General features: G+C 48.1%; 1 protein-coding gene and 2 non-coding genes across 4 annotated transcripts; 2 read left to right on the forward strand and 1 right to left on the reverse strand.

Moving 5' to 3' along the window:
• The first annotated feature begins 2,163 nt into the window (after positions 1-2,163).
• On the forward strand, positions 2,164-2,236 carry TRNAV-CAC (transfer RNA valine (anticodon CAC)). Its single transcript has one exon. It is a non-coding gene; the product is annotated as a tRNA-Val (tRNA).
• A 289-nt stretch (positions 2,237-2,525) lies between these two features.
• On the reverse strand, positions 2,526-2,597 carry TRNAG-UCC (transfer RNA glycine (anticodon UCC)). The gene has a single exon. It is a non-coding gene; the product is annotated as a tRNA-Gly (tRNA).
• Positions 2,598-2,964: 367 nt separating this feature from the next.
• Positions 2,965-25,289, forward strand: DPP9 (dipeptidyl peptidase 9). Of its 2 annotated transcripts, XM_026105955.2 has the most exons (22): positions 2,965-3,155; positions 5,198-5,287; positions 8,570-8,672; positions 8,769-8,823; positions 11,574-11,686; positions 12,740-12,913; positions 13,128-13,296; positions 13,456-13,569; positions 13,882-14,010; positions 14,478-14,539; positions 15,083-15,183; positions 16,651-16,828; positions 17,595-17,760; positions 17,874-17,953; positions 19,500-19,652; positions 19,874-20,009; positions 20,723-20,868; positions 21,146-21,292; positions 21,448-21,600; positions 22,867-23,009; positions 23,349-23,460; positions 23,953-25,289. In XM_026105955.2, exons 2-22 carry the CDS (start codon positions 5,232-5,234, stop codon positions 24,043-24,045), a joined length of 2,583 nt encoding a protein of 860 aa, XP_025961740.1. In that variant the 5' UTR covers positions 2,965-3,155; positions 5,198-5,231; the 3' UTR covers positions 24,046-25,289. The 2 variants fall into 2 exon arrangements, with proteins under 2 accessions (XP_025961740.1, XP_025961739.1); XM_026105954.2 differs by having other exon boundaries at positions 8,570-8,823.
• The last annotated feature ends 124 nt before the right edge of the window (positions 25,290-25,413 follow it).

Below are 25,413 nucleotides of genomic sequence, written 5' to 3' on the forward strand. Positions count from 1 at the left end.
GAGAGGAAGTGGGATAGGTCAGGGGCTGGAGGGGGGACTGAAATGCTGCCAGCCTCTTCATCCTCCTGAGCACAAGTCTGAGCAGTCACGGACAATCGACCTTTATGAGAAAAGTGAGACAGTCCCCGGGAGCCATTCCAGCAAGTGGCAACCGGCCGGAAGAAGGAGCTTTGTCTGAGCTCCCGATGCCACAGCTTCCCTGCAAGAAGGATCCAGAGGCCAGGACTCGTTTGCACTGTGTCTCAGTGGGGAGAGTCCCTTGCAAACCCAGACTCACTGTGCATCCTGGCTGTGTCTGCAAACTGTGCTCAGGAGCAACCGAGGGACACTGAAGTCACCTGTTGTCACCCAGGCTACCAGAGTCCAACACAGCCTTAACAAGGGACCACTGCAGCATCTCTTACCTATGTAGGTTTGGGAGTCAACACCAGCAGCACGAATTTCTGCCTCTGCCTCCCACACAGGTACTTTCCAATAGTTTCCTCCAGGGCTGTCTGGTCCGCACCTCTCCTTTCTCCACTGATTCTTTCACGGAAGTGAAAGAAGTCTGTGGGAGAAAACAAAAGTATTTGAATCTTTCCATTGACAGTTTTAGGCCACTACAGCTCCACTTGCTCCTGCTCTAGGGAGAAGACCTTCTCCCCACCCCATTGCTTAGGCTTGCCCCAGCGTGCTAAGGAGATGCACAAGGCAAAGGCTGCTGCCACAGTCCTCTCCTGCAGACTCTGCCAGCTGCAGGGAAAGGGGTGCAACATCAGGATATTTAACAGCAATGCGAAGCAAACAAGTCCCAAGGCTTCAGGATTATTCTGGACTTTAACGTTACTTTCTAATCCTTACTGTAAGTCAAATCAGACTAAAGTACTGGCAAGTCCTGGAGGTAAAAGACCTGAGACAGCCTCTTCTATGCCCCTTTTAGGCCCATACCAAGAGATTAGCTTCAAAATCACAAAATTCAAAGCAACTGCAATTCTTTTAGCTTTCTTTTGGATTTATGATTAATTTCTCCCTTCTAAGCTTTTCTCTGCAGCCAGCGAAGCATAAAACACACTTTAATAAACAAAACAAAACAGGAAAAATGAAGTTCTCACATCGCCACCTGATTCCAAGGGCTGAGGTTACATGAAAAGAAGGACGACTGCCATGGGAGCGTACAAGCTAACACTGCGCCAAAATAAAAGATGAGGAACTGGCATATCCCTAGAACCCCGTGGGCTTGGCAACAGGGACTTTAACCAAAACCCTGGCAATGGGAAACTCAATACGCTGTGAGTGTTGGCGTCACGTCCCCGAAACCCCTGCCGCGTCCCATCCTCTTGCACAGCTCCCACCGCCTTGGAGAGATGCAGCTGACGTGGGAGCAGAGTTTGGCCCCTGGGGCATTAGAGGAGCTGCACTCGCAGGGAGGAGGGTAAACGTCTCTGCCGCGGAGGGCAACCGTCAAGGATCTTTTCCTGTTGCTCAGAAGCCCAAGGCCAGCGCTCTGGGAGCATCTGTGCCCCGCCTGGATCCTCTCCCTCCCTGCCGAGCAGCTCCAGAGGGAGATCCGCTCCCGTCGCCACTATTCTACCGACATCTGGCGGCAGCCGCGCGGGGAAGAGGAGCCGCTTGTTCCCGAGCGGCCCGAGCGCGGCACATCCCGCCCTCCCCGGCCTGGGCCCGGGCCCCACACGGCCGCCTTGGGCTGGGCCCGGGGGAGGCCGGGGCCCGGAGGGTGCAGGCCGCACGGGGCCTGCCGGCGGCTCTGCGGCCTTTCTCTGGGGTTTCAAGCCGGGCTCCGGAGGCCCCTTTGGCTCGCGTGGCCGGGCTTTCCCGGCCTGCAGGGTCCTTTCAAGCCTTTTCTTTTTTTCAAGGCCCTTCTGAGGGGAAACACCACCGGAAGCGCCGCCGGCCACCTCAGCACGGCTGCCCACGGCGCACGACAGCCACCTCCGCCTCAGCCGCCCTCTGAGGCGGCAGGACCCGGGAAGCGGTAATTAGCCATTCACACTAATCACTTTGAAACCGCCACGGCGTTTCCTAGCGTTGGGGTCACTATAAAGTGCCCCCGGTTGGCGCTGAGGGACAGAGACGGCCCCGCCGTCGCCCTAACGGTCGCTCGGGCTCGCGCGGCCGCCGCGCGCGGAAACATGGGGCACCGCGCGAAAAAGGTGGCCAGCGCGAGTTTCCGTAGTGTAGCGGTTATCACGTTCGCCTCACACGCGAAAGGTCCCCGGTTCGATCCCGGGCGGAAACACCTTGTTTTGGGCTTTTTTTTTGCCTTTTCTTTTTATTTTTTCCCTTCTAACCCGCCCTCCCGGCGTTTCGCCCGGGCTGCGAGCTGGGAGAAGAATAAAGGCAGCCTGTGCCGCACAGCAAAGGCAGTAGCTTGTATTCCCTGAGCGGATGGCTGGTGAGCGCCGGGATTCGGATCTGGAAAAAAAACCCCAGCCAAACAGCGCGTTTCACACAGAGAAATGGTCTGAATTAATCTGAGATCTGGGGAGAGGGGAGGGAAAAAAAATCACTGCAAAAATATTGGTTGCTGCGTTGGCCGGGAATCGAACCCGGGTCAACTGCTTGGAAGGCAGCTATGCTAACCACTATACCACCAACGCGCCGCGATTGCGGAGCGCCCGGCCTCGCCCAGGAACGTTGCGCGCCTGGACCCAACCATCCCCCAGCTCCGCGGGGTTGCACTGACCGGTGAGGATACCGCCGGGGGGAACAAGACGGCCCAAACACGGTATAAAATGCTGTTTTAAGGTCCTCTCTGAGCCCGAGAGGCGGAAGGATATTCGTTTGGGGTGTTTTTACCCTCTATCAACCTCGTTTCTCTTCTCTTCCCCTCTCCCTGGAGCGAATGGTTTCGTCCCTCCCTCAGGCCGCCCTCCCTCTGTTCCCATGGTTCCTCCCAGTGCCTCGCTCCTCCCCGTTCCCCGCGCGTTGGTACCTCCCCGCGCGCGCTCCCGCCTTTCCCCCTCCCGCGCGCCCGCCACTTCCGCCGCCGGGTGAAAGGTCGCGCTTTGGCAGGCCGCTGCCCCCTCCCCCCGCCCGTTTCCGGGGCTGCCCAGTGTCCGCGACATGGAGCGGGAGTGACGGAGCCGCCGCCGCCCCCCGCCCTCCCGCCGAGGAGCCGCCCCCCCGCCCGCCAGGGGGAGGTCGCCGCGCCTGGGGTGAGTGAGGGGGGAGGGGGCTGCTCCCGGGGACCGGCCGGGGGAGGGGAGCCCCCCCCGGTACGGGCAGGGCCTGGCCAGGGTGCCCCCCCCCCCCCGGCGTGGGGGAGCCGCCACGGGGGAGGCCTGTGTGGGCCCGCTCCCCCGTGGGCAGCGCGTTGCCCCCCGTCCTCCCCGGGTTGTCTGTATGGGGGGGGGGCTTTGCCTTAGGGAACGGTGTGATTTGCCCCCCGCCCCCCGTGATTTGCCCCCCGCCAAGGGATTGGGGGGGCGGGCACCCCTTTCCCCCGAGGGCGAGGTGTATTTGCACCCCCCTCCCCGCATGACTTGCCCCCGGGGTGGAGGGACGCTTTACCTAGGGCGGGGGGGGGGAATGTGTGTTTTACCCCCCCCCCACTTGCTCCCGGGGTGTGTTGTTGGAGGGAGCACCTTGCACTGGGATGGGTGCACGTTTGGCCCCCGTGGCCATGTGCCCCTCACCGGGCAGCCAGGAGGATGCTTTTTCCTTCTTTTTTGCTGGAAAAGGTGGGGGGACATGGGTGCTAGAGCTCGGCCCGCTGCCCCACCACCACCGGTAAGTGGGGGCCTGGCCTTCCCTCTGCAGCAAGAGCAGGAGCCTGGTGCTGGGGCTTTCTACCCAGCGCACGCAGTTACAGAGGCAGACGCTGGCAGCCTTTGCCAAAGCTCATCCCTCTGTGTAGAAATCCCCACTGATTTATTCTTCTCTCAGTTGCTTTTATTTTTGGAAGAGGAGGAGGAGGAGGAGGTCTTAAAGCTTCCAGCCGTGACAGGGACATATTTGTAAGGGCTGCTGGGCCTCTAGGTGACTGTGTTGCTTTGGCCCTGGCCTAATGCACCTGCAGCCCACTTGGGGCCCCGCTGACAGATGAATATCATCATTCATGCTGGGTCTGACCCCTCGTGTCTGTTTTGTTCAGTTTCTTTTTTTCTGGGTTCAGCCCTGGAAGATGTTATTGTTCCTTTTCGCTGCAAAATGTGTGATCTGTAGCAGGTGGGTTCAGGATGAGATGTTTCTCTGAATCATTAAAATCACAGAATAATTTGGCCTGGAAGGGACCTCAGGAAGCCTCTAGTCCAACCTCCTCCTCAAAGCAGGGTCAGCTGTGAGATCAGACCAGGTTACTCAGCATTACTGAGCGTTGCTCCTGCTGCCCTTCGAGCTTGCATGTAAAATTGCCCTTAAAGCATTGGACGCTGGTGCTTAGTCCCTCTTTGTTCCCCTCTGCCCTTTAGAAACTTCACTGCTGGCACTTCGCTTTGTCTCCTCTGATTCTCTGTGAATGTGATTATGGTGGAGGAATAGCTTTTGGCCTGAGAAAAACATACTGGCAGGTCTCGAGTGTGTCTGTGATTCAGAGCTCTCTTGAAGAGGAGACAAAGATCTCTGTACTTTAGTGTACTTAGTTAGGGGGAGAGATGGTGAAGGAAGCTCCTTCCTGTGATCTTGAAGAGTTGGCTTGTGTGGTGAGTCAGAGCTGTTCTGTGGCATCAGGCTGAAGCTCAGGCAGAGGGAAGCAGATACTGGCTTGGAAGACAAACGGTTTTTATGTCCCAAGTGGGACTGCGATGCTCTTGGTAGTGGGGCTACTGACCCTCTGCCTGGCTCCTTATGGTGTCCTTTGTTTGACTCTTGCTGGTAAGTGTATGTACCAGGCCTCTGTTTTCTCTGTCCTTAGTTCCTGACTATACTTCAGAGGGTTTTGGAAGGAGAATAATAAGACAGGGCAGTACTGAGTATTCTCAGTTTTTAAGCAGAATTTTGCAGGAAAAAGGGAAAGGCCTTAAAATTCACTGATACCCATTGTTCAGACAGAGAAATCTCTCAGAATTATCTGAGTGTTAACAACCAGCATGTGGTGGCAGAATGGATTTGGACTGTAAAGCTCGAACCAAAGATGCTGTCCGTGCCTCCAGGTTCAGTTGGAAATGTGGCCTATGGAGGATGCTTTTATACACCCTAAATGCTATGACAGGGGAAGCTGCAGTTATATGAAATCTGCTTTTTTCCTCTTCCTTCCTAGTTTCCTGTCGTGCACAAGGCTTGCTGAGTAGTTAATGCAGAAAATAAAGAGGGTTCGTCTGGAAAACGAGACTGCAGGAAGTTGGAGAAGGTATGTTTCCCGGTTACTCCCAGGGCCTTTATTGACCTTTAGGATGTGTGGGACAGAGTGTTAAGCGCCTTTCAAAGTGAGTGAGGTTTCTGGAAAAAATCCCAAGTAACTAATACTGCCCACAGAGTTCTCTGTCATAATCTGTGGGTCTGGAAGTGACTCAGGAAGATAACTTGTTTCTACTGAATTAAAATTCCAAGCTTTACAGTTTTCTTCTGTGCTGATGTCCCTTGCTCACTTTCTTCAGACTAGTGCATTTGCCCTCCCCTGAAGGAGGACTTGGTGGCTGTATGCTTGAACCATCTAACGGATCAGGTGTGGCAGAATAAGTGTGATGGGTGAGCTTGGAGACCTCCAAAGGGTATCTGGGTGTTCTGGGGAGTGAAGGTAGTAATGCTTCTGCAGCAACACTGAGTCATCCAAACCAGTGCCTCAACATGAGGACTGTAAAGGACAGTCTTTTTCCAGCGAAACTTAAACCTCAGTTTTGCTAGATAGGTATGAAAGTTTCGAGACTCTCTAAGAATAAGATCGTTAAACTTGGTGTCTTGGTCAAAGTCCTCTTTGAAAAATTTCATCCCAAAATTCACCTTGCAGTTTCAATTAGATAAGTTACTCTTTGTACTTCTGTTCTATGTGTGGTACTGCCCATTACTTGACATGCTTTGTTCAAGAGATGGGTGTAGTGATGGGTGAAGCAGTTGGATTTTTTGTTTGTTTGTTTACTCTCTATCATGTCAGGACCTAAGTTTTGTGAGACTCCCAACCTACTCAAGCTGATGGTGGTTCCCAGTGCTGTCACATAACTTTGTGTGACAGCTAAAGGCTAAGCTACTTTGCTTATCTCTCTACTCCACTCTGTTCTAGTGTCAAAATGCACCAGGAGGAGAACAACACCAGGCTATAAGTGGTTCCTTTTGCTCCCTTAATAAATCATAGAATTGTGGAAATATTGGTTGGGAGGGATCTCTGGTCCAGCCTCCTGTTCGAGGTGGGACAGTTACCAGCACTACATTAGGCTGGCTATGGCTTTGTCTAGCCAAGCCTTGAAAACCTTCAAGGATGGAGGTCCCATTGCCTCTCTGGGCAACCCCTTGCTGTACCGCAGTACTTTCCTAGTGATGTTTTTCCTACTGTCCAAACTATTTCACTAGCTCCCTGTGATTGGTGGTGCCTGTGTGCACCGAGTGCGAGTAGCCTGTTCGGAGTCCCTGAAAGGTGATACGGCCTTGCAGCCTTCCCTTGCGAGGAGTCAGGGTGTCTGAGTGAGAGGGTTTCACCAGCTGGGTGAGAGTAACCCGAGGGTCAAGTCTCCTGAGCCAAATCTAGATTACTTGGAGTGAGCAATTTGACTTGACTTGCAGTGGGATTGGGTCAAGAGAAGTGTACCCAGTTTATGGTTTTTAACATGTGGGCTTCCTCTCATGCATTTTTGATAGGCCACACTTCTGCCTTCAGAAGTGATTTTAGTTGCTGTAATGGAGACCTTGGATATAGGCAGTAGATAGACCTGAGGCCACAGACACTCTTGCAGTCTTGGAACATCCTGTCATGTTCTCTTCTGTGGTTTTATTTGGGCTGTCTGCCTGGTTTTGATTGGAAAATATTTTATTCATTTTCAAGCTGTGGATTGTTTTTACTCCTGGGTGGTAGGTATCAGGAGTAATGAGAACAGCTTTATTTCAGCTTTTCTCATTCTTGCATTATTATTCACACATTTGGTACAATTTGGGGACTTGGCAATTTGTAGTTAGGTTTATATTTACAGCCCTTCTACTCTGCAGCTGCAGATTAAGGAAGTCAAGATGTGCTTGACTTGAGGTTTGCTGGTCTTCTACTGTAACTGGATAAGAAAACAAACTAGGCGAGAACTTTCTTTTGGAAGGGTTGTTATAAGGTGCAAGCTGGTGGGGAATTCTCGAGGAACACTGAAGGTTCCCGTGAAAAATACTTACGGTTGAAAATGTGCAGACTGTGAATGTTTTCTTGTGCTGATATAAATAACCATCCTCCTTTTCCTTGATTCCCTCCACTGGGAAAGAACTCATTATGTATCATGCTGAGGCTGAAGTCTTTAAGATTTGGTTTATGTGTAATTCTTATTTAATACCTAAGTATGACAGTTGCATCTCAGAAGCTGTTCTTCTGTCAGAATGCAGACGACTGTCCCACATGACAAGCAGCACTCAAGAAACATCTAATTTGAAAATGGAAATCTTAGGGCTGCTGAGAACAAAGGCTTTTTTGGTATAATCCCTCCTCATTGGTTTGTCATCTTGATGCTGTGTCAAAGGTAGCAATTCTGTCTCCATGGAGCAAACTTCTCTGGCCTAATTTTTTCAGTAAGCTGGAGTTCTCCTGGAATTCTTTCTAAAATTCTTGTTGATACCCTCCCCCCCCCCCCAAAAAAAAAAACCCCAACTAAGATGTCCTTTTGTGGGGAAGTCAAATTTTCCTGATTGGGGTGATAGAAACTGGTTTCCCAAGTCCCAGGCTCATTCCTGCTTTGTAAGAGATTACATCATTGACCTTGGGCAAGTCAGTTAGTCCACCTCTCCTCAAATTAATATTTGCTTTGGTTGCATGTGGAGGCGGTATTTTGTAGACTCTTCAATAAGTGTTAGCTTGGAAATGTGAGGGACATGTGCTGCCTTTTGCAGGATGTGACCAGGGTCTGTGTTACTGCTCTCTTCTTTCTCTTAGCAAAGCCAATTACACTGTTATCTTCCTGTTTTGACATCTCTCCTGCTTCACTTTTCGTTGCAATAGCTCTTCAGGTAAGTGAGGTGCTATGCTTTGGCTTAACCTCTTTAGGTGCTGAGCTGGCCTTTCTTCGGGGCAGGAAGGGGACTTCACTTCTGTGTTCTTCCACATCAGAAGTTTGTGTGCCTTTACCATAGGTCATAGCTATGGTGTCTTACTCATCCAAATTCCTGGGGCTGGTTTCCTTTGGGTCAGACTGATAATTAGTTGCTTCACCAGAAACTGCTGCTTGGGCTTACTTTAACAGCTACTTCTTCTAGAGCTAGTCCTGGGAGTGAGTCTTCTGGGCTTAGCATCTTCATTTACAGGACTGAATATGGAATGGAAGATGGACTTTTCCTTTCAATACATCAGTGCGTGTTTAAAATGTAATCTTTGTGAATGCAGAGAATCCTAGGATCTGAAGGTTAAGGAGTGCCTGTCCTCTTAAGTTTGTTACATGCTTTTAGCTTTCTCTAAGCAGGAAAACGTGCCTGTTTGATTCTGTGGCTTAATTCTTTCCCTCAACTCCTCCCTCAGTTTTTTGACCAGTTCTGAAGGGGAAGAGAGGATGACTGCAGTGGACACGCTATCAGACAGCTCTGAAGTGGTCGAGATGGAGGATGTGCCTTCCCAATTCCAGGTGCAAAAGCATTCTTGGGATGGGCTGCGTGACATTATTCACAGCAGCAGGAAGTATTCAGGCATGATAGTGAACAAAGCTCCCCATGATTTCCAGTTTGTCCGGAAAACAGAAGAGTCCAGCCCACACTCTCATCGTCTTTATTACCTGGGTAAGCCAGCATGCCAGATGTGGGGTGTGAATGTGTTATGGGAGAACTTCCAATCTAAACAGAGGAGGAAAAGGATGGGAGGTATCTCCATTTATGAGATGGGGGAACTGAGATTAAATAACATTGCTCGAGATTGCACACTCGATCTATAGCAAAGCCTGAGACTGAGCAGAGACCTTATCAGTCCCCGAGAAGCATTTTAACCACAGACTCTCTCTCAAAGCCAGGGTGACAAAAGGAAGCGTTGGCTAGCCAGACCTGCCTAGCGGCAGAGGTACAATGCAGCGTCCTTTTGCAGCCCAGCCCAGTCCAGGTGACAGGGCAAGGGAGGGGATGCTCTTCCAACTCAGGACTTTCGTGTGCCTTTGTAGCTTAGAGGAAATGGGATTTCCTTCACTGATTAACCAGACTGACTTTCCAAGGAATTCACTGTCAGTAATTTCTAACTATATGTTGCAAATCCGATGTATTGATGGGGGAGGGAGAGAATGGGGGCTTATTTGTTTTCTTGCTGCTTTATAAAGTAGTGCGTATGTAGAATGCTTTCAAGAGTGTGAAAAAATATGAGGTAGGAATGAACCATTAATGGTATACCTAGAGAAATATCCTCTTCCTCATAGCAGAGTTGAAAGAAAGCAGAATGCTGTGTTGTACAGTATGGATGGAGCCACAGTGTAATTAGTGACAGAGTAAAACTCAGTGGTTGGATTTTAGTAACTGAATAATTTTATGGTTAGTAATATGGGATGCTTTATGGACTATAAAGAGTTCGTTATGCTTCGGGGCATGAGCTGATCTTTACTAGGCCAGTAAAGAAGTTGCCCCATGTGCAAGTCTGTACAGCTGACTGCTTTCCTAAAGAGATCCTGCTTTTCTTTGAATCATTGAGTGTAGGTCACTATCAGACATAAGATATTGGATTTGAGGGACCAAATGGTTTCTTCATTAAGGCAACCTCTGTGTGTCAATGATGGATTTATTACAGCTCCTCAAACATTCTTACAGCACACATGCTAGTATAAAGGGCAGTTTCCAGAGTTAGGATATTTTTCTTTTTGAGTCTGAACAATGAGACTTGATTTAAAATTGAATGTATTTCAAGGCTAAGTTGACTTTGGTACTGTTTTTGATCTAGATAATTAAAGAATCAAGTATTTAAGTGGCTAATTGACAATATTTTTAATGTTCTTCTGTTGTATGAAATGTTGGCAATCAGACTAGCTACTGGCTGGTTGGTGTTCTGCAGGGAGGTGACTATGATAGGAATAATAGAACCAGGAATGATGGTACACCAACATCTTTTCAGTTATTTTTTTTCTTAAGAAGCTGTGCGGCATGTATAGCAGATTGACCCATCATTTAAGATCAGTATCTGCAAGATGATACTGGGCTACCTCTTCTCAGGCATTCCTAACGAAGGGTAAATGCTGATTAACTTTTTTGCCATAATGAGCCTGTTTTGAGTTGCACACTATCAGATGTGTGCTGCTTCAGTACTCAGAGCCCAGTTCAACAGTTCTTAAGTGTTTAACATCAGCCTGCTATTACTGTGCCAATGTTAAGTAACACTTCTTTCAAGCTTCTTTGTGAACCCTTTTAGTGAGAGTATGCTGAGGAGCAGGACAAAGACTTCTGAAGAGCTTTACTGTAGAGCTTGAATGCTTTTCTTCACTTAGGGACAAGGTATAATGTCTTTTGGGGAGGAGGACAGTACTTTTACGTGCTGATTGACTGTAGTCAGTCCGAAGTCATTGTAGAAGGTACTGCTACTGACCAGTACAATAAAGAGAAATGAAGTCTGGGTCACAGTCACATAAAAAAAATGTGTGTGTGTGTAAAAACTTTTTCCTATCTGCAATTTGTTCTGTTTGGACATCTTAAATCATTCCTGGGCTGTCCCCGTAGATTCTTATGTTGGATCATGGCAGATGCTGCTTATATTAAACACCACATGTTCAGCACTGTGGTGTTTCTGTATCTCTGAGGATTATATGCTCACATGTTGCTTTGCTTCCTGAGCACTTACTAATATTTCAGTTTTAATTTTAAGTAAATGTAGTGCCCAAAGTGTATGCAGAGTAGGCATCACCAGGGTACATTTCCTGTGCTAGATTCTGATCTAGGGAGTCTCCACAGCAAATGTAGAGGGCAAGGTCATGGTCTTTGACTGTTGAAACTGCCAAAATTGGTGTCAGGGTATTGTATTTTTCATGGTCGTTTGGGGAATTGGATGAAGGCCAATAGCTTATTTGATGACTACAGTCAGAGGCTTATGTAAAATGACAAGGTCTTTCGACTACTAGTAGACTATTACGTTTGATTGGGCTCTCTGCAGCTTCCAAGCTTTTTTTTCCCTATCTTGCAGGCTGGCATGTTGGCCTGAATACGGTCCCTGTGGCAAACCTCTGGCTGAGAAATGTGGAGAGTAATGTTGAGTCACCCATACAGGGAGTGTCTTTTTTAGAGTGGATCTAGGGTGTGGGTTGATCAGTCCATAGAGAGGCAAGTTGGATGTAGCCAGCTCTGAAGAGGTTTGTGTTAATTTTGCCTAGGGAAGTTTCTCTTTAAAGCCAGTGGATTTAGATATTGTTCCAAGGTTGAACTGACAGTTGGCTGGGAATGGCAGCTGGTAAAAGCCCCTGGACAGCCACAACCCCTCTGTTATCGAAGACTTTTTTCAGTCTGCTCTTGGTCTTGTTTGTCCTGGTTAACTAAACTTAAGTAGGGTGATGCTTTTGTCCTCCTAATAGGAATGCCATATGGTAGCCGGGAGAATTCCCTTCTTTACTCAGAGATTCCCAAAAAGGTACGGAAGGAGGCCCTTCTACTCTTGTCATGGAAACAGATGCTGGATCACTTTCAGGTAAGCAGAAGTGTAAAGATTCCGGGTCAGAAGTGCTTAGGAGACCTGGCTGATGTGGTGAGGCTGGTACGGTGTTCACTACTCAGCAGGGGAAAGAACAGCATGGCAGTTAACAAGAAAAGGAATGATATTGGTAGGAATGCTGTATTGAGAATTGCTTTGCTTCCTAATGCAAGATAGTCACTTGCATGCGCAGCGGAGCTGGCAGTGCAAGTGAAACAGCAGTTGGTGGGGCAAGCTCAGGGCTGACCTTGCGAAGAGGGCTTTAATCCAGGCTGCAGTGTACCTCAAATTATACGATATTAGGACAGTGGACCTTGCCTCTGGATATCTTCTCTGGGCTCTTGCTGTGCTTGTCCGTGTGCTTTGGAATGCCTGTCTGTTATCTTTCCTGCTTTTATTGAAGGCAGGAAAGTGGGTTTAAACTGCTTTTTCTGCCCTATGTTCTATTGCCAGTGAACCAGAAAGGGGGTGAATTTTCTCCTTCCTGATTTCAGTGTCTTAGCGTCCTTTGTCACTTACAGCATTGGTGAACAAGGGAGTGGAGGAGGTGGGTCCCTACTGAAAAGGTTCCTGTTGAAAAAGAATTTGGTTGTGTTGAACCCACTTGGCTTGCTAGTTCCCTTCAGGGTAATTCGAGATCCCTGGAAGAGCTTTTGTTTGCAGTGTCTGACATGGAAACTGTTTGTGAATGGATGTAGATAATGTCATTAAGTTAATTGGCTGCATCTGATTTGCATAAGCAGAGCAAGTACAGCTGTCTTCAGTTCATGCTGAAGTGCTGCCTGCAGAAATGATAGATTAGCAATTCATCTCTCATACATGGAAGGAACTTTGGGGTGTGCAGTTGGTGTAGTCCTCCTGGCCACACCTGCGGGTTTGAGTATGGTAGTTCTGGACCCGTATGGCAGGATTGCTGACTGTTTTTGGCTGCTGGATTATATTTTGGGTATTCACAGACTAGCTGGTGCCAGTCTTGGAGCATTCCTGTTTTGTGAAACAGTAGGTTCTGTCCTTGCAGATTCTTTCAGATTTTCTTTCCTTCAACACTAGGCAACCCCTCATCATGGGATGTATTCCAGAGAAGAGGAACTCTTGAGGGAGCGCAAGCGACTTGGCGTCTTTGGAATAACCTCTTATGATTTCCACAGTGAGAGTGGTCTGTTCCTCTTCCAGGCTAGCAACAGCCTCTTTCATTGCCGAGATGGGGGCAAGAACGGCTTCATGGTGAGTCTGCTAATGGATATATGAAAAACACCTGAAGTGAACATAATGTTTTTGGTTGAGTTGGCTGTGCATCTGTATCTGTTTGGTTTTGATCCTTGCTCTTGTGTCCTGTCAAGGCTATGTTGTTCCTCATTCCACAGGCTGCATTCATGGTTGAGGCCTTTAAACATGAAGCTGAATTGGAACAGAGCTGTTTCTGTGTCTGTTGCCTTAGGTGTCTCCAATGAAGCCACTGGAGATCAAGACTCAGTGCACAGGGCCACGGATGGATCCCAAGATCTGCCCTGCTGACCCTGCCTTCTTTTCATTCATTAATAACAATGATCTGTGGGTAGCAAATATCGAGACGGGAGAGGAGAGGCGGATGACATACTGCCATAAAGGTAACTGGGGCTTCTTGCCATATTCAAAAGAAATTCCGTCTGACAAAATGCCTAGCTGGAAGGGCTCATGTCTTGATGGCTTCTTACAAGTCCATTCTTTTTTTGGATCAGCTTTTTCCAAAGGGGTGTAAATGTACTCTGCTCTTTGTTCTTGCCCAGGCTTATCCAACGTTCTAGATGACCCCAGGTCTGCTGGTGTAGCCACTTTTGTCATTCAGGAGGAGTTTGATCGGTTCACAGGCTATTGGTGGTGTCCCACAGCTTCTACAGAAGGTCAGTGTTCTGCTTAACAAATCCTGACTCTGTAACCACTGCTGGCCCCTGCTGTGAGTGGTATTTTTGAGTGTGGTTTTCACTTGGCATAGGTTTGGCCTGCTTTTGAGGAGGCCACCTGAGGGAACTAAACTGATTAAAAAACACTGAGGGGTATAATTGTGCGCTAAGGAGTATTTGTAAATAGTCACTGTGAGCTGTAGCTATATGAGAAAAGTAAAGACAAAGCAAAAACACCAGAATGCAGTGCTCCAAACAATCCAGAAACAACTGGAAAACACAGTAGCAAACATGCTTATTATCTCTTCCTAGGTTCAGAGGACTTGAAGACATTGCGGATCTTGTATGAGGAAGTGGATGAGTCAGAGGTGGAGATAATTCATGTTCCTTCACCTGCTTTGGAGGAGAGAAAAACAGACTCCTATCGGTACCCTAGGACAGGTAAATGAAATACTGCAGGGCTGCTAATGCAACTCTTGGCTCCTGCTGGCTGAAGCAGCAGAATTTGTGCTGTAAACTTTGCATGATTAATCTAGGTACTCAACAGGATATAGAAGCTGGTTGTAAATGTTGAGGGCGAATTCAGTCTATGAGCCCAAAGTCTACTGCAAGAAAGGAATGGGATTTAAAATCCAGCATAAAAGAAAGAGTTGTTGAGAAAATGGGATAGATCTGGTGTCATATCCTGGAACACGTTTGGAATCCCTTTTTCCTTCTCCCTTCTCAAAACACATGCACTGGTCTAGGCAAGGCAAAGGCAAACTATTCCTGTATGCTAAATGCCAGCAGCGCTTGCTGGCATGCATATAACTGATGTGTATGTGCTCACACGCAGCCACTTTAGTAAGACCAGGATTGGTTCTTATCTAGAAGCTATACCATGTATTCTCTCAATCCTTCCTCTGCAGGCAGCAAAAACCCCAAGATTACATTAAAACTGGCAGAATTTAGAACGGACAGCAAGGGTAAGGTAAGTGGTAACAGCTCAGAATGGGATGTTGTCCAGGAAAATTAACTGCTGCTGAAGCTTTCCAGACTTGAGAAGGATACTAAAAAATCCTACAGTGTCAGCCTTTGTTTTCATCGTCTTGTAATACCTGTTTTTATAGTGTATTTAACCAAGAAACAGAAAAACTTTAAAAGCTGAAAAGTATTGTTCTGGTGGAGAGGGGATTGGGAGAGGGGAGAGAGAAGACAGAAGAAGGATTAGCCTGATATATCATACTGTCAGTAGTAGAGCTGGAGAGCCAAAGCCCCGGTCTAATCTTGGGCTTCAGCTCCTGAGCATATCCTTTTCCCATATCCTTTTCTGTGGCTGGATGCCAAAATCATGGTGGTATGAAGCTCATTTTTCCCCTTCTCTTCCTGCCACTTGTAGAAAGTCTTGCTTCTCTAGCCCAGACTTTGCTGATACCAATAGCTACAACTTTCTCCTTCTCCCACTCCACTGAGTTTTCACAGGAGGAGGTCTGGTAGCATTCTGACTTGATACTGGACCTTTCTTTTGCTGCAGATTGTGTGTGCTCAGGACAAGGAGCTGGTGCAACCATTTGCTGCATTGTTTCCGACTGTGGAGTACATTGCCCGTGCTGGATGGACCCGAGATGGCAAATAGTACATATGTTTTTCTTCCAAACTAGCACTCCCAAGTGCTCCCCCAGCTCAACTATTGTAGGCTCTCGGTGCTTTGTCTTGTAGTCATGACCTGTTTTTAAAGCTGTGAGCCCCATAAATGGTCCATAAGTATTTGGCTTCTGCAATGTTATAACATCCTAAAAGGAGGAATTAATCAATTGGAGACCAGAGTGACAAGCTGTGGGTTTTAAGTCAGAGCCACAAGCACACAGTTAAATGACATTGATATATCAAGTGGGCAATCCTAGGGAATTCTTCTGAGTTGAGATGTTTTAACATGGGAACAACAGACTTTCTGCTTAAAATGAGAACTTACTGCAAGCAATTTTATTGTGGTTCATTTTAATGATTGATCCAGTTTGTGATCAGTGCCAAATGTATCATGGGAAAGTGGTCAGTCTGCGTGATGCTGAGTCCCTTGTGCAGTGTGTATCTGGGGAAGGATTGCTCTGTGGCCAGTGTACTCTCATGGCTCACTGTCACTCCAAATGTGATACTCAGTCTTGTACTGGCCAGCCTTGCCTGAAGTAGTTTACAGAATTCACACTGGTCTGATTAGTTTGAAATTGTAAAGCTCTTAAATTTTTTTCCTCAAAAGCTTGCTTGACTCTTAAATAGTTTCTGTCCAGATCAAGTTCAGGTGACTTAGCTGTCTCTGAAGATTGCATTCTATAACTCCTCATTAGCTGTCTGCTCTGGAAACTAAATTCATACAACTTTACAGAAGGTAATCCCATAGCTGGTTCTTATGTTCTGCACCAGAGCTTATCTAGACATGCTGAATATGTCAGTTCGTGAAATCCACAGTCACTGAGGTGCTGGGGGGAACTGGCTCTTTTGAAAGTCTGTCTTAATGATGTAACTTCCCTTGATGCACTTCCAGGCCTTGGGGTAGCCGCACTATGCAGCGGTGGCTTGCCATCTGTCATGTTGAGAGGCCTGCAGTGCAGCACCACTTCAAATGACTCTCCTTGGAGAGGAACAAGGCTGAGACTGAAGCGACTCCTTCACTTGGCAGTTGTCTTAGGTCTGTGCCTTTCCCTGCTAGTGCAGCGTGCAACAAGGAAGCTACAAATGGATCACTTTAGCTTCTCTTTACTTTAGGATCTCGCTAGAAAACAAATAGAGCTTCCTGACAGAGGGGCTGTCCAAGGGAAAGTCCTAGAGACGAAGTTCTGTCAAGTGTGGTCTCTTAGAATAGATGCTCTGGCAAATCTGTCAGGCATCTTGTCTGAATGATACCCCTATGAAATACCAGAGATATCTGGCAACATGTATGTGTTGGCAAAGCTTTCAGGAGGTTAGAAAGCAGCAGTGATGAGAAAAGCTTTGTGTTCAGATGTCTAAATCCCCTCTGCCAGTGGGAAAAAGGGATGCATGTTCTGAGTGTTAGAAAGGGACATCTGTTTTGTGGTACTGACATTCACCTCCAACTTCTTTCCCCAGTGCCTGGGCTATGTTCCTAGACAGACCTCAGCAGCGGCTGCAGCTAATCCTTTTGCCTCCAGCACTCTTTATTCCAGTCCCAGAAAGTGAGGAGCAGCGTGCTGAATTTGCCAAAACCGTGCCAGAAAACGTCCAGCCACTTGTGATCTATGAAGAAACCACTGATGTGTGGATAAATGTAAGAGGTTCAGGGCTGGGAGGAGAATACAGGCTGCCCCTTCTTCCCCCACAGTTGACCATTTTAGCCTTGGGCTTACATCCAGCTTAGTCCATGCTTCAGCAGGCTGCTTCGCTACCAGCATTGCCAGACTCCCTGTTAGTCCAGGGGGTCTGATAAAACCATGAGAAAAGACTTTCATCTACTCAGCATGGAAGAGGCGGGTTCCTGCCGTCTCCTTGGTTGGAGCCATTCATTTAATTCTTGGTAGCATTCTCAGTGAATGGGGGCACTGTGGACTCTGACACTTTTGGATGTGACAGTCTCTTGTGGGTATCGTAGAAGACTGAATGGCTTCTTGAGGCATGAGCAACCCTAAGCCCTGGAATTAGTCCTGGTTTGGGTAGCTAATGGGTGCAGGGGACAGGGAATAAACTTGAACCCCTGTGACTAAGCACCTTGATGCTGAAATGCCCAAGGGGCCTGATTCACATTGGCATTCTAAGGTGTGGGAAGAAGAAACACCTTGTGGGGCTTACCTAGGTGAGACATCTAGCTCAGAGGCAAGACCAGTGCTGGTTTCTGCGGTAGGTATTAAGAGTCAGGAGCATGTGGTCTTCTACGTGCGCACAAAATTTCTTTGTGGTAATAGGAAAGTAAGGAATGGCTTTTTCCCACTATCTGCTCGCCCCTTCCCTTTAGAAGTGTGGTATTTTAGTACTGACTCCCTTGGCTTCTCTCTGCTGTGTTAAGAGATCACTCATGAGCCTTTTGTCTTGTGTGACAGGTTCATGATATCTTCTATCCTTTCATCCAACCGGAGGGAGAGGAGGAAGAGCTCTGCTTTATCCGAGCCAACGAATGCAAAACAGGTTTCTGTCACCTGTACAGAGTCACGGCAGTCCTAAAGCAAGGCAGCTATGACTGGGTGCAGCCATATGTCCATAGTGAGGGTAAGAGCTGCGTTTTGTCCGTATGTCAGTTTGGCTGTGGGAGCTCCCTCTCTGATTTGCTTATGTTGTCTTTTGGGGAGGTCTGTGATTTATTCTTATGTTCCTTTTTCTAGATGATTTCAAGTGTCCCATCAAAGAGGAGGTTGCTCTGACTGGGGGGGAATGGGAGGTGTTGGCAAGACATGGATCGAAGGTACTGGTTATCTTTAATTTTTTCTTGCGACGTTACAGCTCTGCATTGTCTGCCTGCAGTCCTGGCCTATGCCCCCTGTTATGCCTGGGACCAGCTAGAACTACTTAAGTTTCATTTTTGTTTCTCCCTCTCTCTCTTTCTTTTTTATTGCTGCCACTGTTTCCCCCAGAAGTGCTGTAGCCCAGTGCACATTGAACTGATTGCCTTTTTAATCAGGTTTCTGATTGCTCCTTAAGGGAAATCCCGAGAGTGAGTCAGACCATAAAAAAGCACGCAAGTCTGAGGTTCAAGAGCGACAAAACTGTTTTGTGGAGCAGGTTGGGCATGCTGCCTTTGCTAAAGCATTTTAACCCCAGTGAGCACTTCAGAATTGGGATTGTGTCTCAGTGCTGAGTTATCTCTTGGTCTCCAGCTGATGCCTCAGCAGAGTCTTTAGGAGGAAGGCGGCTGGGGACCATAAAGCAATTAGAATATGGAGGGACTGTATCTGTTATTGGTTGCAGAATAGCCAAACAGGAATTTTTATTAATCTTGTAAAGCTGGTTCTGTTTTGCTTCAGGAATTAGCTCTGAGTTGGATGTTTAGTGCTCCCAGGTGATTTCCATCAAAATAAAGACCTTGTCTGTTCATTCCCAATTAATCTGGATTTTCACTTCTCACTTTTTAGAAGGCCTGCAGCTTCATGCACTTGTTGCTTTTCCTCAAACTGCAATTAACCTGCTCTCCCTCCCCATGTGGATTCTCACTGTACATGATGTTGATTTTGGCCACAGTACTTCCTTGTATGCGTTAGGGCTAAAATCCTGTTAGCAGCAATTATTTTGATGCATTTGCTGCTCCATGGGGCTCTGCTTGGCTTTCTTAGCCACCTGAGTTTGATATTTCTTTCCCTTTGCTGTCCCCAGTGCTCTTCAAATTGCAGGTTAGCTAGAAATAGCATTTGGGCTTCAGCATTTGGAAACTTTAAGGTGGAAAACAATTTAGCTACTGTTGCTGGATCAATGCTGTGTTTAAAAGCTGTCATTTCTATTCCTGGCTGACCAGGTGGTTTTTAGAAACTGCTTTATCTGGACATTGAAAACATACTTTAATATGGCTTGAAGTTTGGTACTGTTAGGGCTGTTAGACTAATCTTTCAGCTGGGAATTGATTAGTATGATTGCTGGAAAAAATGTATATACCCTTATAATCAGGAAATACTATGGGAAAGCACCACACTTAAGCGCAGGAGCTTCTAGTTTCAGCTATAGCAAACAGAGCCCAGCTTTATGCTCCTTGGTAAGCAAATGCAGTGGGTTTCCCAAAAAAACTGACTGATCTCTGTCATTTCATTGGATTCTATGTATGTAGTTCTCCATAAGTGCTGTATGTGTGTTCTCTAAACTGTCATATCAACAGGCCTTGTGTACTGTCCCTAATGCCATGAGCAGTCTGTCATGGTCTATTTGTGTTTTAAGCTGATTCTGCCTGGGGACAGACTGTTTGAATTGGCAAAGGAGCAGTAGTTGTCATCCTTCTGTTGCTGAGCCCTCTCTTCTCCTCACAGATCTGGGTCAATGAGGCTACCAAGCTGGTGTATTTCCAAGGCACAAAGGACACCCCACTGGAGCACCATCTCTATGTAGTCAGCTACGAGTCTCCTGGAGAAATTGTGCGGCTGACCACTCCGGGCTTCTCCCACAGCTGTTCTATGAGCCAGGTTGGTTAGTTTCTCATTAGATAGGAGACACCCTCATCTCCTGAGTGACAGGGGTCGTAACTAGGAGCTGTCACAAGTCATGGCCAGTTAATGATTCCTGAGGGTTTCTTTGTCTTGGTGGTTTGAAATGTGGGAACTCTGGTTTGAGGACTGCATGGAGGAGGCTGGATGTGGGGAAGGAAAGACCTCGTTCCCCTAACTCTTCTCTCTTCCATCTGCAGAACTTTGACATGTTCATCAGTCACTACAGCAGCGTGAGCACTCCGCCTTGTGTGCACGTCTATAAGCTCAGTGGCTCTGATGATGACCCCCTCCACAAGCAGCCCAAGTTTTGGGCTAGCATGATGGAGGCAGCCAGTAAGTGCCCTAGAAGGCAGCTGTGCTAGTGATGTCTGTGATGCTCTTCCTGCGAGTGGTAGTCAAAAGTGATGGAGAGGGAAGTGGCCCAAGTGGCTTCATTGGATGGGAAAATGAGTTGTGTTGTTTGGTGGGGTGGGGTGGGCGGTGTAGATGTGTAGTGCATAGCTCATCCAGGAAAGGGTATATGGGCTCTTAAGAAGTTACTGTTTCATGCCCCGAGTGAAAGCAGCTGTCCAAGGTGCAAGGTTTACATGACTCTGTTCTTAGGTGTTTGTTTCTTCATGATTTGCCTAAAGATGGGCAAGTGGCTGCTTCATCCCAAGGCTATAGCCTTTTAAAGGATGAGATACAGCTCACAACAGCATCTGAACACTCCTGCAAAGGCTTTCTCCATTTGACCCATCCCTGTTCTTACCTTTCACATCATGCTAGAATGACATAGCACACTTTGAGGATAGCAGCTGATGATGTTTTCCTGGGTGATCCCTTCACTGCTGCTATGTCCTGTTGCCCCGTGCAGGCAGATTGAGGCTATTTATTTCCCAGTGAGAGGCTTCTCTGGGAAGCATTGCTAATGCTTGGTATGGTTTGTGTATTGAAAGAGCCCCAACTAGGGGCAAGTTTGAGCAGACTGAACTTATTCAGGCTGGTTAGGAGGGAGAACCCTCTGTCTGTTACTGCACTGCTAGTGTCTGAACTTCCTTCTGCAGGTTGCCCCCCAGATTACATCCCGCCTGAGATCTTTCACTTCCGCACTCAATCAGATGTTGAACTCTATGGAATGGTCTACAAACCTCATGATGTCCAACCTGGGAAGAAGCATCCCACAGTGCTGTTTGTATATGGAGGCCCTCAGGTAATAATCCAGCTGGTTGACTGCTGGCTTTGGCCTTGGGATTGCTGCCTGTGACGGAGCTCTGTCATGCATCAAGGCTTGTGCTCTGGTTAGGATCGAGCACTGGGCCTCTGTTCTGACCTCTACTTCAAACCTCAGATGACTTTCCCTGTTTAATCCAGTTTGTATGACTGATAACTCTTTGAGTGGCTGCTGTTCAGCACAGGTTCTACGTAGCGGGGCAGTCAGGAAGGCAGCTGTTCAGCTCTTAAACTTTTCCTTTTTCCTCTTCTTGCAGGTGCAGCTAGTGAATAACTCCTTCAAAGGTATCAAGTACTTACGGCTAAACACATTAGCATCCTTAGGCTATGCTGTGGTAGTGATTGATGGAAGGGGTTCGTGCCAGCGAGGACTCAAATTTGAAGGGGCCCTGAAAAACCAGATGGTAATGTACCTTTTGATGAATCTCTGCTTATTTGCTCTTTCTAAAGCTGCTTGGCTCTATGTTTGCCTGTGTGAATGTAGTTCCTGCATCTTTCTGTCTCTTTAAATTTTTAGGTTTAGAAAGCCACTGACTTGAGCTTCCTTGTTGCCTTTTAGGGTCAGGTGGAGATAGAGGACCAGGTGGAAGGTTTACATTATGTAGCAGAGAAATACGGGTTCATCGACTTGAGTCGGGTAGCCATACATGGCTGGTCGTACGGGGGTTTTCTCTCCCTCATGGGTCTTATCTGTAAACCCAATGTCTTCAAGGTAAGTCTGTACTTGGAGTGTCAGGGTGTCATCCTGGGAGACCTTGCTCTCCCTGTTTGTATAACTTGGTGTTTGAAGTTGGCATCTCTGCTTGATGTTTTTGATGGACAAGCAAAAATGTCCCTCAGTCCTGCCTGTAGCTCCTTCCCGTGGTCCTGCATTGTGCCTGCACGTCATACCTGTTTGAGACCTGAAGAGAAAGGGGTCTCTGAGTCTGCACACAATTAAACTGTGTGCCATTCCCCAGTAACTGCTAACGGAGGACTAGCCTAGCATCCAATGAGGCAGTTAATGTGCTAGTCCTAACTCCCTTCCCAAGTCCCTAGCACAGTTTCTGGATCATTCTACATGTCGCTGTGCCGTTGGCTGGGGAGATACAGCTGCTGCTTGTCATGTGTGCTCTCCTGCCAGCTGTGCTCTCTAGAAGGCAAAAGTGCACGTGTGATCCTGAGACAGCCTTCTTGCTCCCTGAACTTCAGCTCTGCTCTCTCCCTCCTGCGATCCCAGTCTGTTGAGGGGCAGGAGCAGTCGGATGAGCAGGTGCTCATCTGGCCACAGCAGCCAGTGCTGTACCAATGCCCTGGTCCAGCATGAGAGGTGCTGTGCTGGAGAGCGCGCCGTTAGAAACTGCCACTATTCATTAGAGAAGTTTTATCCCGCTGTCTGGCGTAGATATCCTGTGACTTTAGAAAACTGACATTCTCACCTGTTCTGCAAGTTACTGTTTCACTTCAGAGATGGTGGTTTAGGACCAGGCAATACTTTCCCTGTAATATCCCTAAAGATTGTGCTGGCTCTTTGGCAGGATTTGTTCCTTCTGTCTGGAATGTGCTTAATGCATCCCGGGTTAAAAAGAAAGGAATCTCATAGGTGGTAAAGGGTAAAAATTTAAGTTGCATGGCACTGGGAGATTCCTAGACTCTAAAGAAATAGTTAAATTACTAGATTTTTTTTTTTTGATCATTTTGGCCTGTTATAAAACTCTACCTAGCCATTCCTATATTGTGCTGGAAGTTCCTTGGAAAGGGATAGCCTTAAGTGCTGGTATATAAGAATTTGCCCCATTCTGAATATGGGAAGAACGGCTTGGGGAGGTATCTAGGTTTTATATGGGGATCTGTTTTTCTTTAGAAGAATCCTGGTTTGAGCCACACAACTTTTCCAGAGCCTGTTTTTTTTCCCTGCCTCTTCAGGAGGACGGGGAACACTTGAACTCTTTAGCACTTGATCATTGAGGCTGTTTCCTGCCACCTATTTGTTTGACAGATTGCTATAGCAGGTGCCCCTGTCACAGTTTGGATGGCATATGACACCGGGTATACTGAGCGGTACATGGATATCCCAGAAAACAACCAGCAAGGTTACGAGGCTGGCTCTGTGGCGTTACACGTAGAAAAGCTTCCCAATGAGTGAGTACCCCTGGGGCTGGGCGCTCAGCTGAAAACCTGCTCCCTGGTGCTGCTCGGTGCCACCAGTCGCCCTTCTGCCGAATCCCAGAAGGGTGGATGGTTTCTGACCACATTTAACTTTAACTCACGTGGCTGATTGCTGCCTTCAGCAGCAAGCTGGGGCACTGTACTCCCAACTCCCTTTGCCAGGGAAGGTTTGAAGACCACGTCCATGGCCTCGTGCCTGGGACTGCTGCCCGTTCATTGCTCGGTACTGGCTTGCCGACTGGCAGCTCTCTGCTTAGACCCACCACGGAGCTCTGTGTGCAGATTCTCATCCTGTCTCTCGCCCATCTCCAGGCCAAATCGCTTGCTGATCCTCCATGGCTTTCTGGATGAAAATGTGCACTTTTTTCACACCAACTTCCTGGTATCACAGCTAATCCGGGCTGGAAAACCTTACCAGTTGCAGGTAAGGGGAAGTAGAGTGAGGTGGGAAGGTCCATTAAAACTGGAAGCAGAGAAGGTTTTCTCCTGTCTGTCCTGGGGGGTGGGAAAGGTGGAGGCGGATGCTCCCACTGTAAATGACAGTAAATGCCTAGGCTGATGCCAGGAGGTGGCCAGGAGGTGGCACTGCGGCTGTTTCATTGCTGGCCAGTGTGGCCTATAACTAAAAGCATTAGCAAACAGGGCTCCTGTCCTCAGGCCTGGAACTTTCCTTCTCGGCTGAACTGCTGCTGTCACACTTGCCTGGTGGCAGCAGGGGTGGCTGACCGTGCTGAGCGGACTCGCAGCACATGCCAGCGCAATGAGGGATGTGGGGTTGTGCTTTAAACCTTCCCAGCACCCCTTTTCCTCTGCGGAGCCTGGGTGCAAGCTGAGGGGGAAGGGCTGAGGTGAGGGAGGCTTGTCAACGCTGAACGAACTGTTCCTGGTTAACTGCCCCATCTCTGCTTCTGTGCAGATCTACCCCAACGAGAGACACAGTATTCGGTGCCCCGAGTCAGGAGAGCACTATGAAATCACGCTGCTGCACTTTCTACAAGAATACCTCTGAGAGCACAAGCCTCTGCAGACTGGACACTGACAGCTCACCTTCCCCCTCCTGTGCCCTGCCACTGCCGCCTCCCTCGACAGCCATCTAACCCAGAGCACAACTGGCTGAGTGCCCCGTCCGGGCTGGGTGTCTTGCCCGAGCGAGGGGGGAGGGTGGAGGGCACCTCCCCTTTGGACAGTGCCACCTTCTCTCACTTTCCAAGCTGGAGGTCTGCCCCTGCTCGGCTGCTCGTCCTGTTCCTCTCCTCCAGCCTGGCTGTTATTGCTTATTTTGCTGCTACTCCCTCACTCCTGGGAATCAATGGACAGCGGTCTGTCTCCCGAGGGTGAGGTTTGTGTCAATCTCTCTCTCCCCCATCCTTTTCCCTTCCACTGCACCTCTGCAGTTCCCCTGCTCCTACCTGCAAGAACTCAGTGCCTGTGTTGGAAACGGAAGAGCCGAATCAGCAAGCTGCCTTAAGCCAGGAATGGGAGGGAAGAGAGAACTACCTAATGTTAAGTCCCGAGGGAGCTGATCGCTGCTGCTGTTGTGTCCTGGCCCTGCTGCGACAATGTGGAGCCCTGGGACACGGAGAGAGCTCTACAGAAGCATGCAACACTAGTCTTTTCTATTTTTCCTTTTAAGTTTGCAGAGCAGATGGAGGAAGTGGCTGGGGTCGGTAACAGCGTCCTCTGATACCTTTCTCTAATGGCCGCTCACAAGCAGAGTTGTGCCAACAGGTAGCATGGCAGCTGAAGCAGCTGGCTACAACTAGAGATCATCTCTCTAGTGATTGCAGCAGCATTTGGGTTTTTGCAACACAAAATGGATGATATTTATGCAAATACTCCCTCCCGCCGTTCTCTGTGCTGCCTCCTGATCCCACCTTCTCCTTCCCTGGCACCCTGAGCTTTCAGACGTGCACTGAAATTGGCTGTGCTTCAGTTCTCTGCGGGTCAGTGACTGTTCCTCTTGCCCATCTACTCGGCAAATGCTCTCTTCTGGTTTTTATTTACCTGGTCAACAGGAACTGCAGTTCTGGGGAGGGGGGATTGAGCAATCGCACCTCAGGGGAGCACATACCCCCCTCAAGCCAAGGGTTCTGCCAGGGGCAAAAAGAAAAAAAACCCACCCAAACGAACCACGTCAACCTGCCCTGGAGTATTTTAAGTGCGTATTATGAAAAGAAAATATTTTTATGGATTCTTATTCTTTTATAATTATGAGTGTAAGATGTAGCGACTCATTAAAATATTGGAAAGAGAGACGCTGGCTGGCTCGTGTGCCTGTTTCGTCGGAGTGCAGGAGAGGGCCTGGGAGGAAATGGCATCTGGCTCACAACAGCCAAAGCTGTGTCTGTGGTAAAAGCAAAGTGCTCTGTTCGGTTTC

This window comes from Dromaius novaehollandiae, chromosome 25 (genome assembly GCF_036370855.1).
Source record: "Dromaius novaehollandiae isolate bDroNov1 chromosome 25, bDroNov1.hap1, whole genome shotgun sequence".
NCBI classification, from domain to species: domain Eukaryota; kingdom Metazoa; phylum Chordata; class Aves; order Casuariiformes; family Dromaiidae; genus Dromaius; species Dromaius novaehollandiae.

What these genes read in the sequence shown, in the direction of transcription:
- DPP9 (XM_026105954.2), top strand. Translation starts at nt 5,232, where the DNA reads ATGCAGAAAATAAAGAGGGTTCGTCTGGAAAACGAGACTGCAGGAAGT. An exon ending in TGGCAAGACATGGATCGAAG is followed by an intron (nt 17,954 to 19,499) that starts GTACTGGTTATC and finishes TTCTCCTCACAG; the next exon opens with ATCTGGGTCAATGAGGCTAC. An exon ending in ACAGCTGTTCTATGAGCCAG is followed by an intron (nt 19,653 to 19,873) that starts GTTGGTTAGTTT and finishes TTCCATCTGCAG; the next exon opens with AACTTTGACATGTTCATCAG.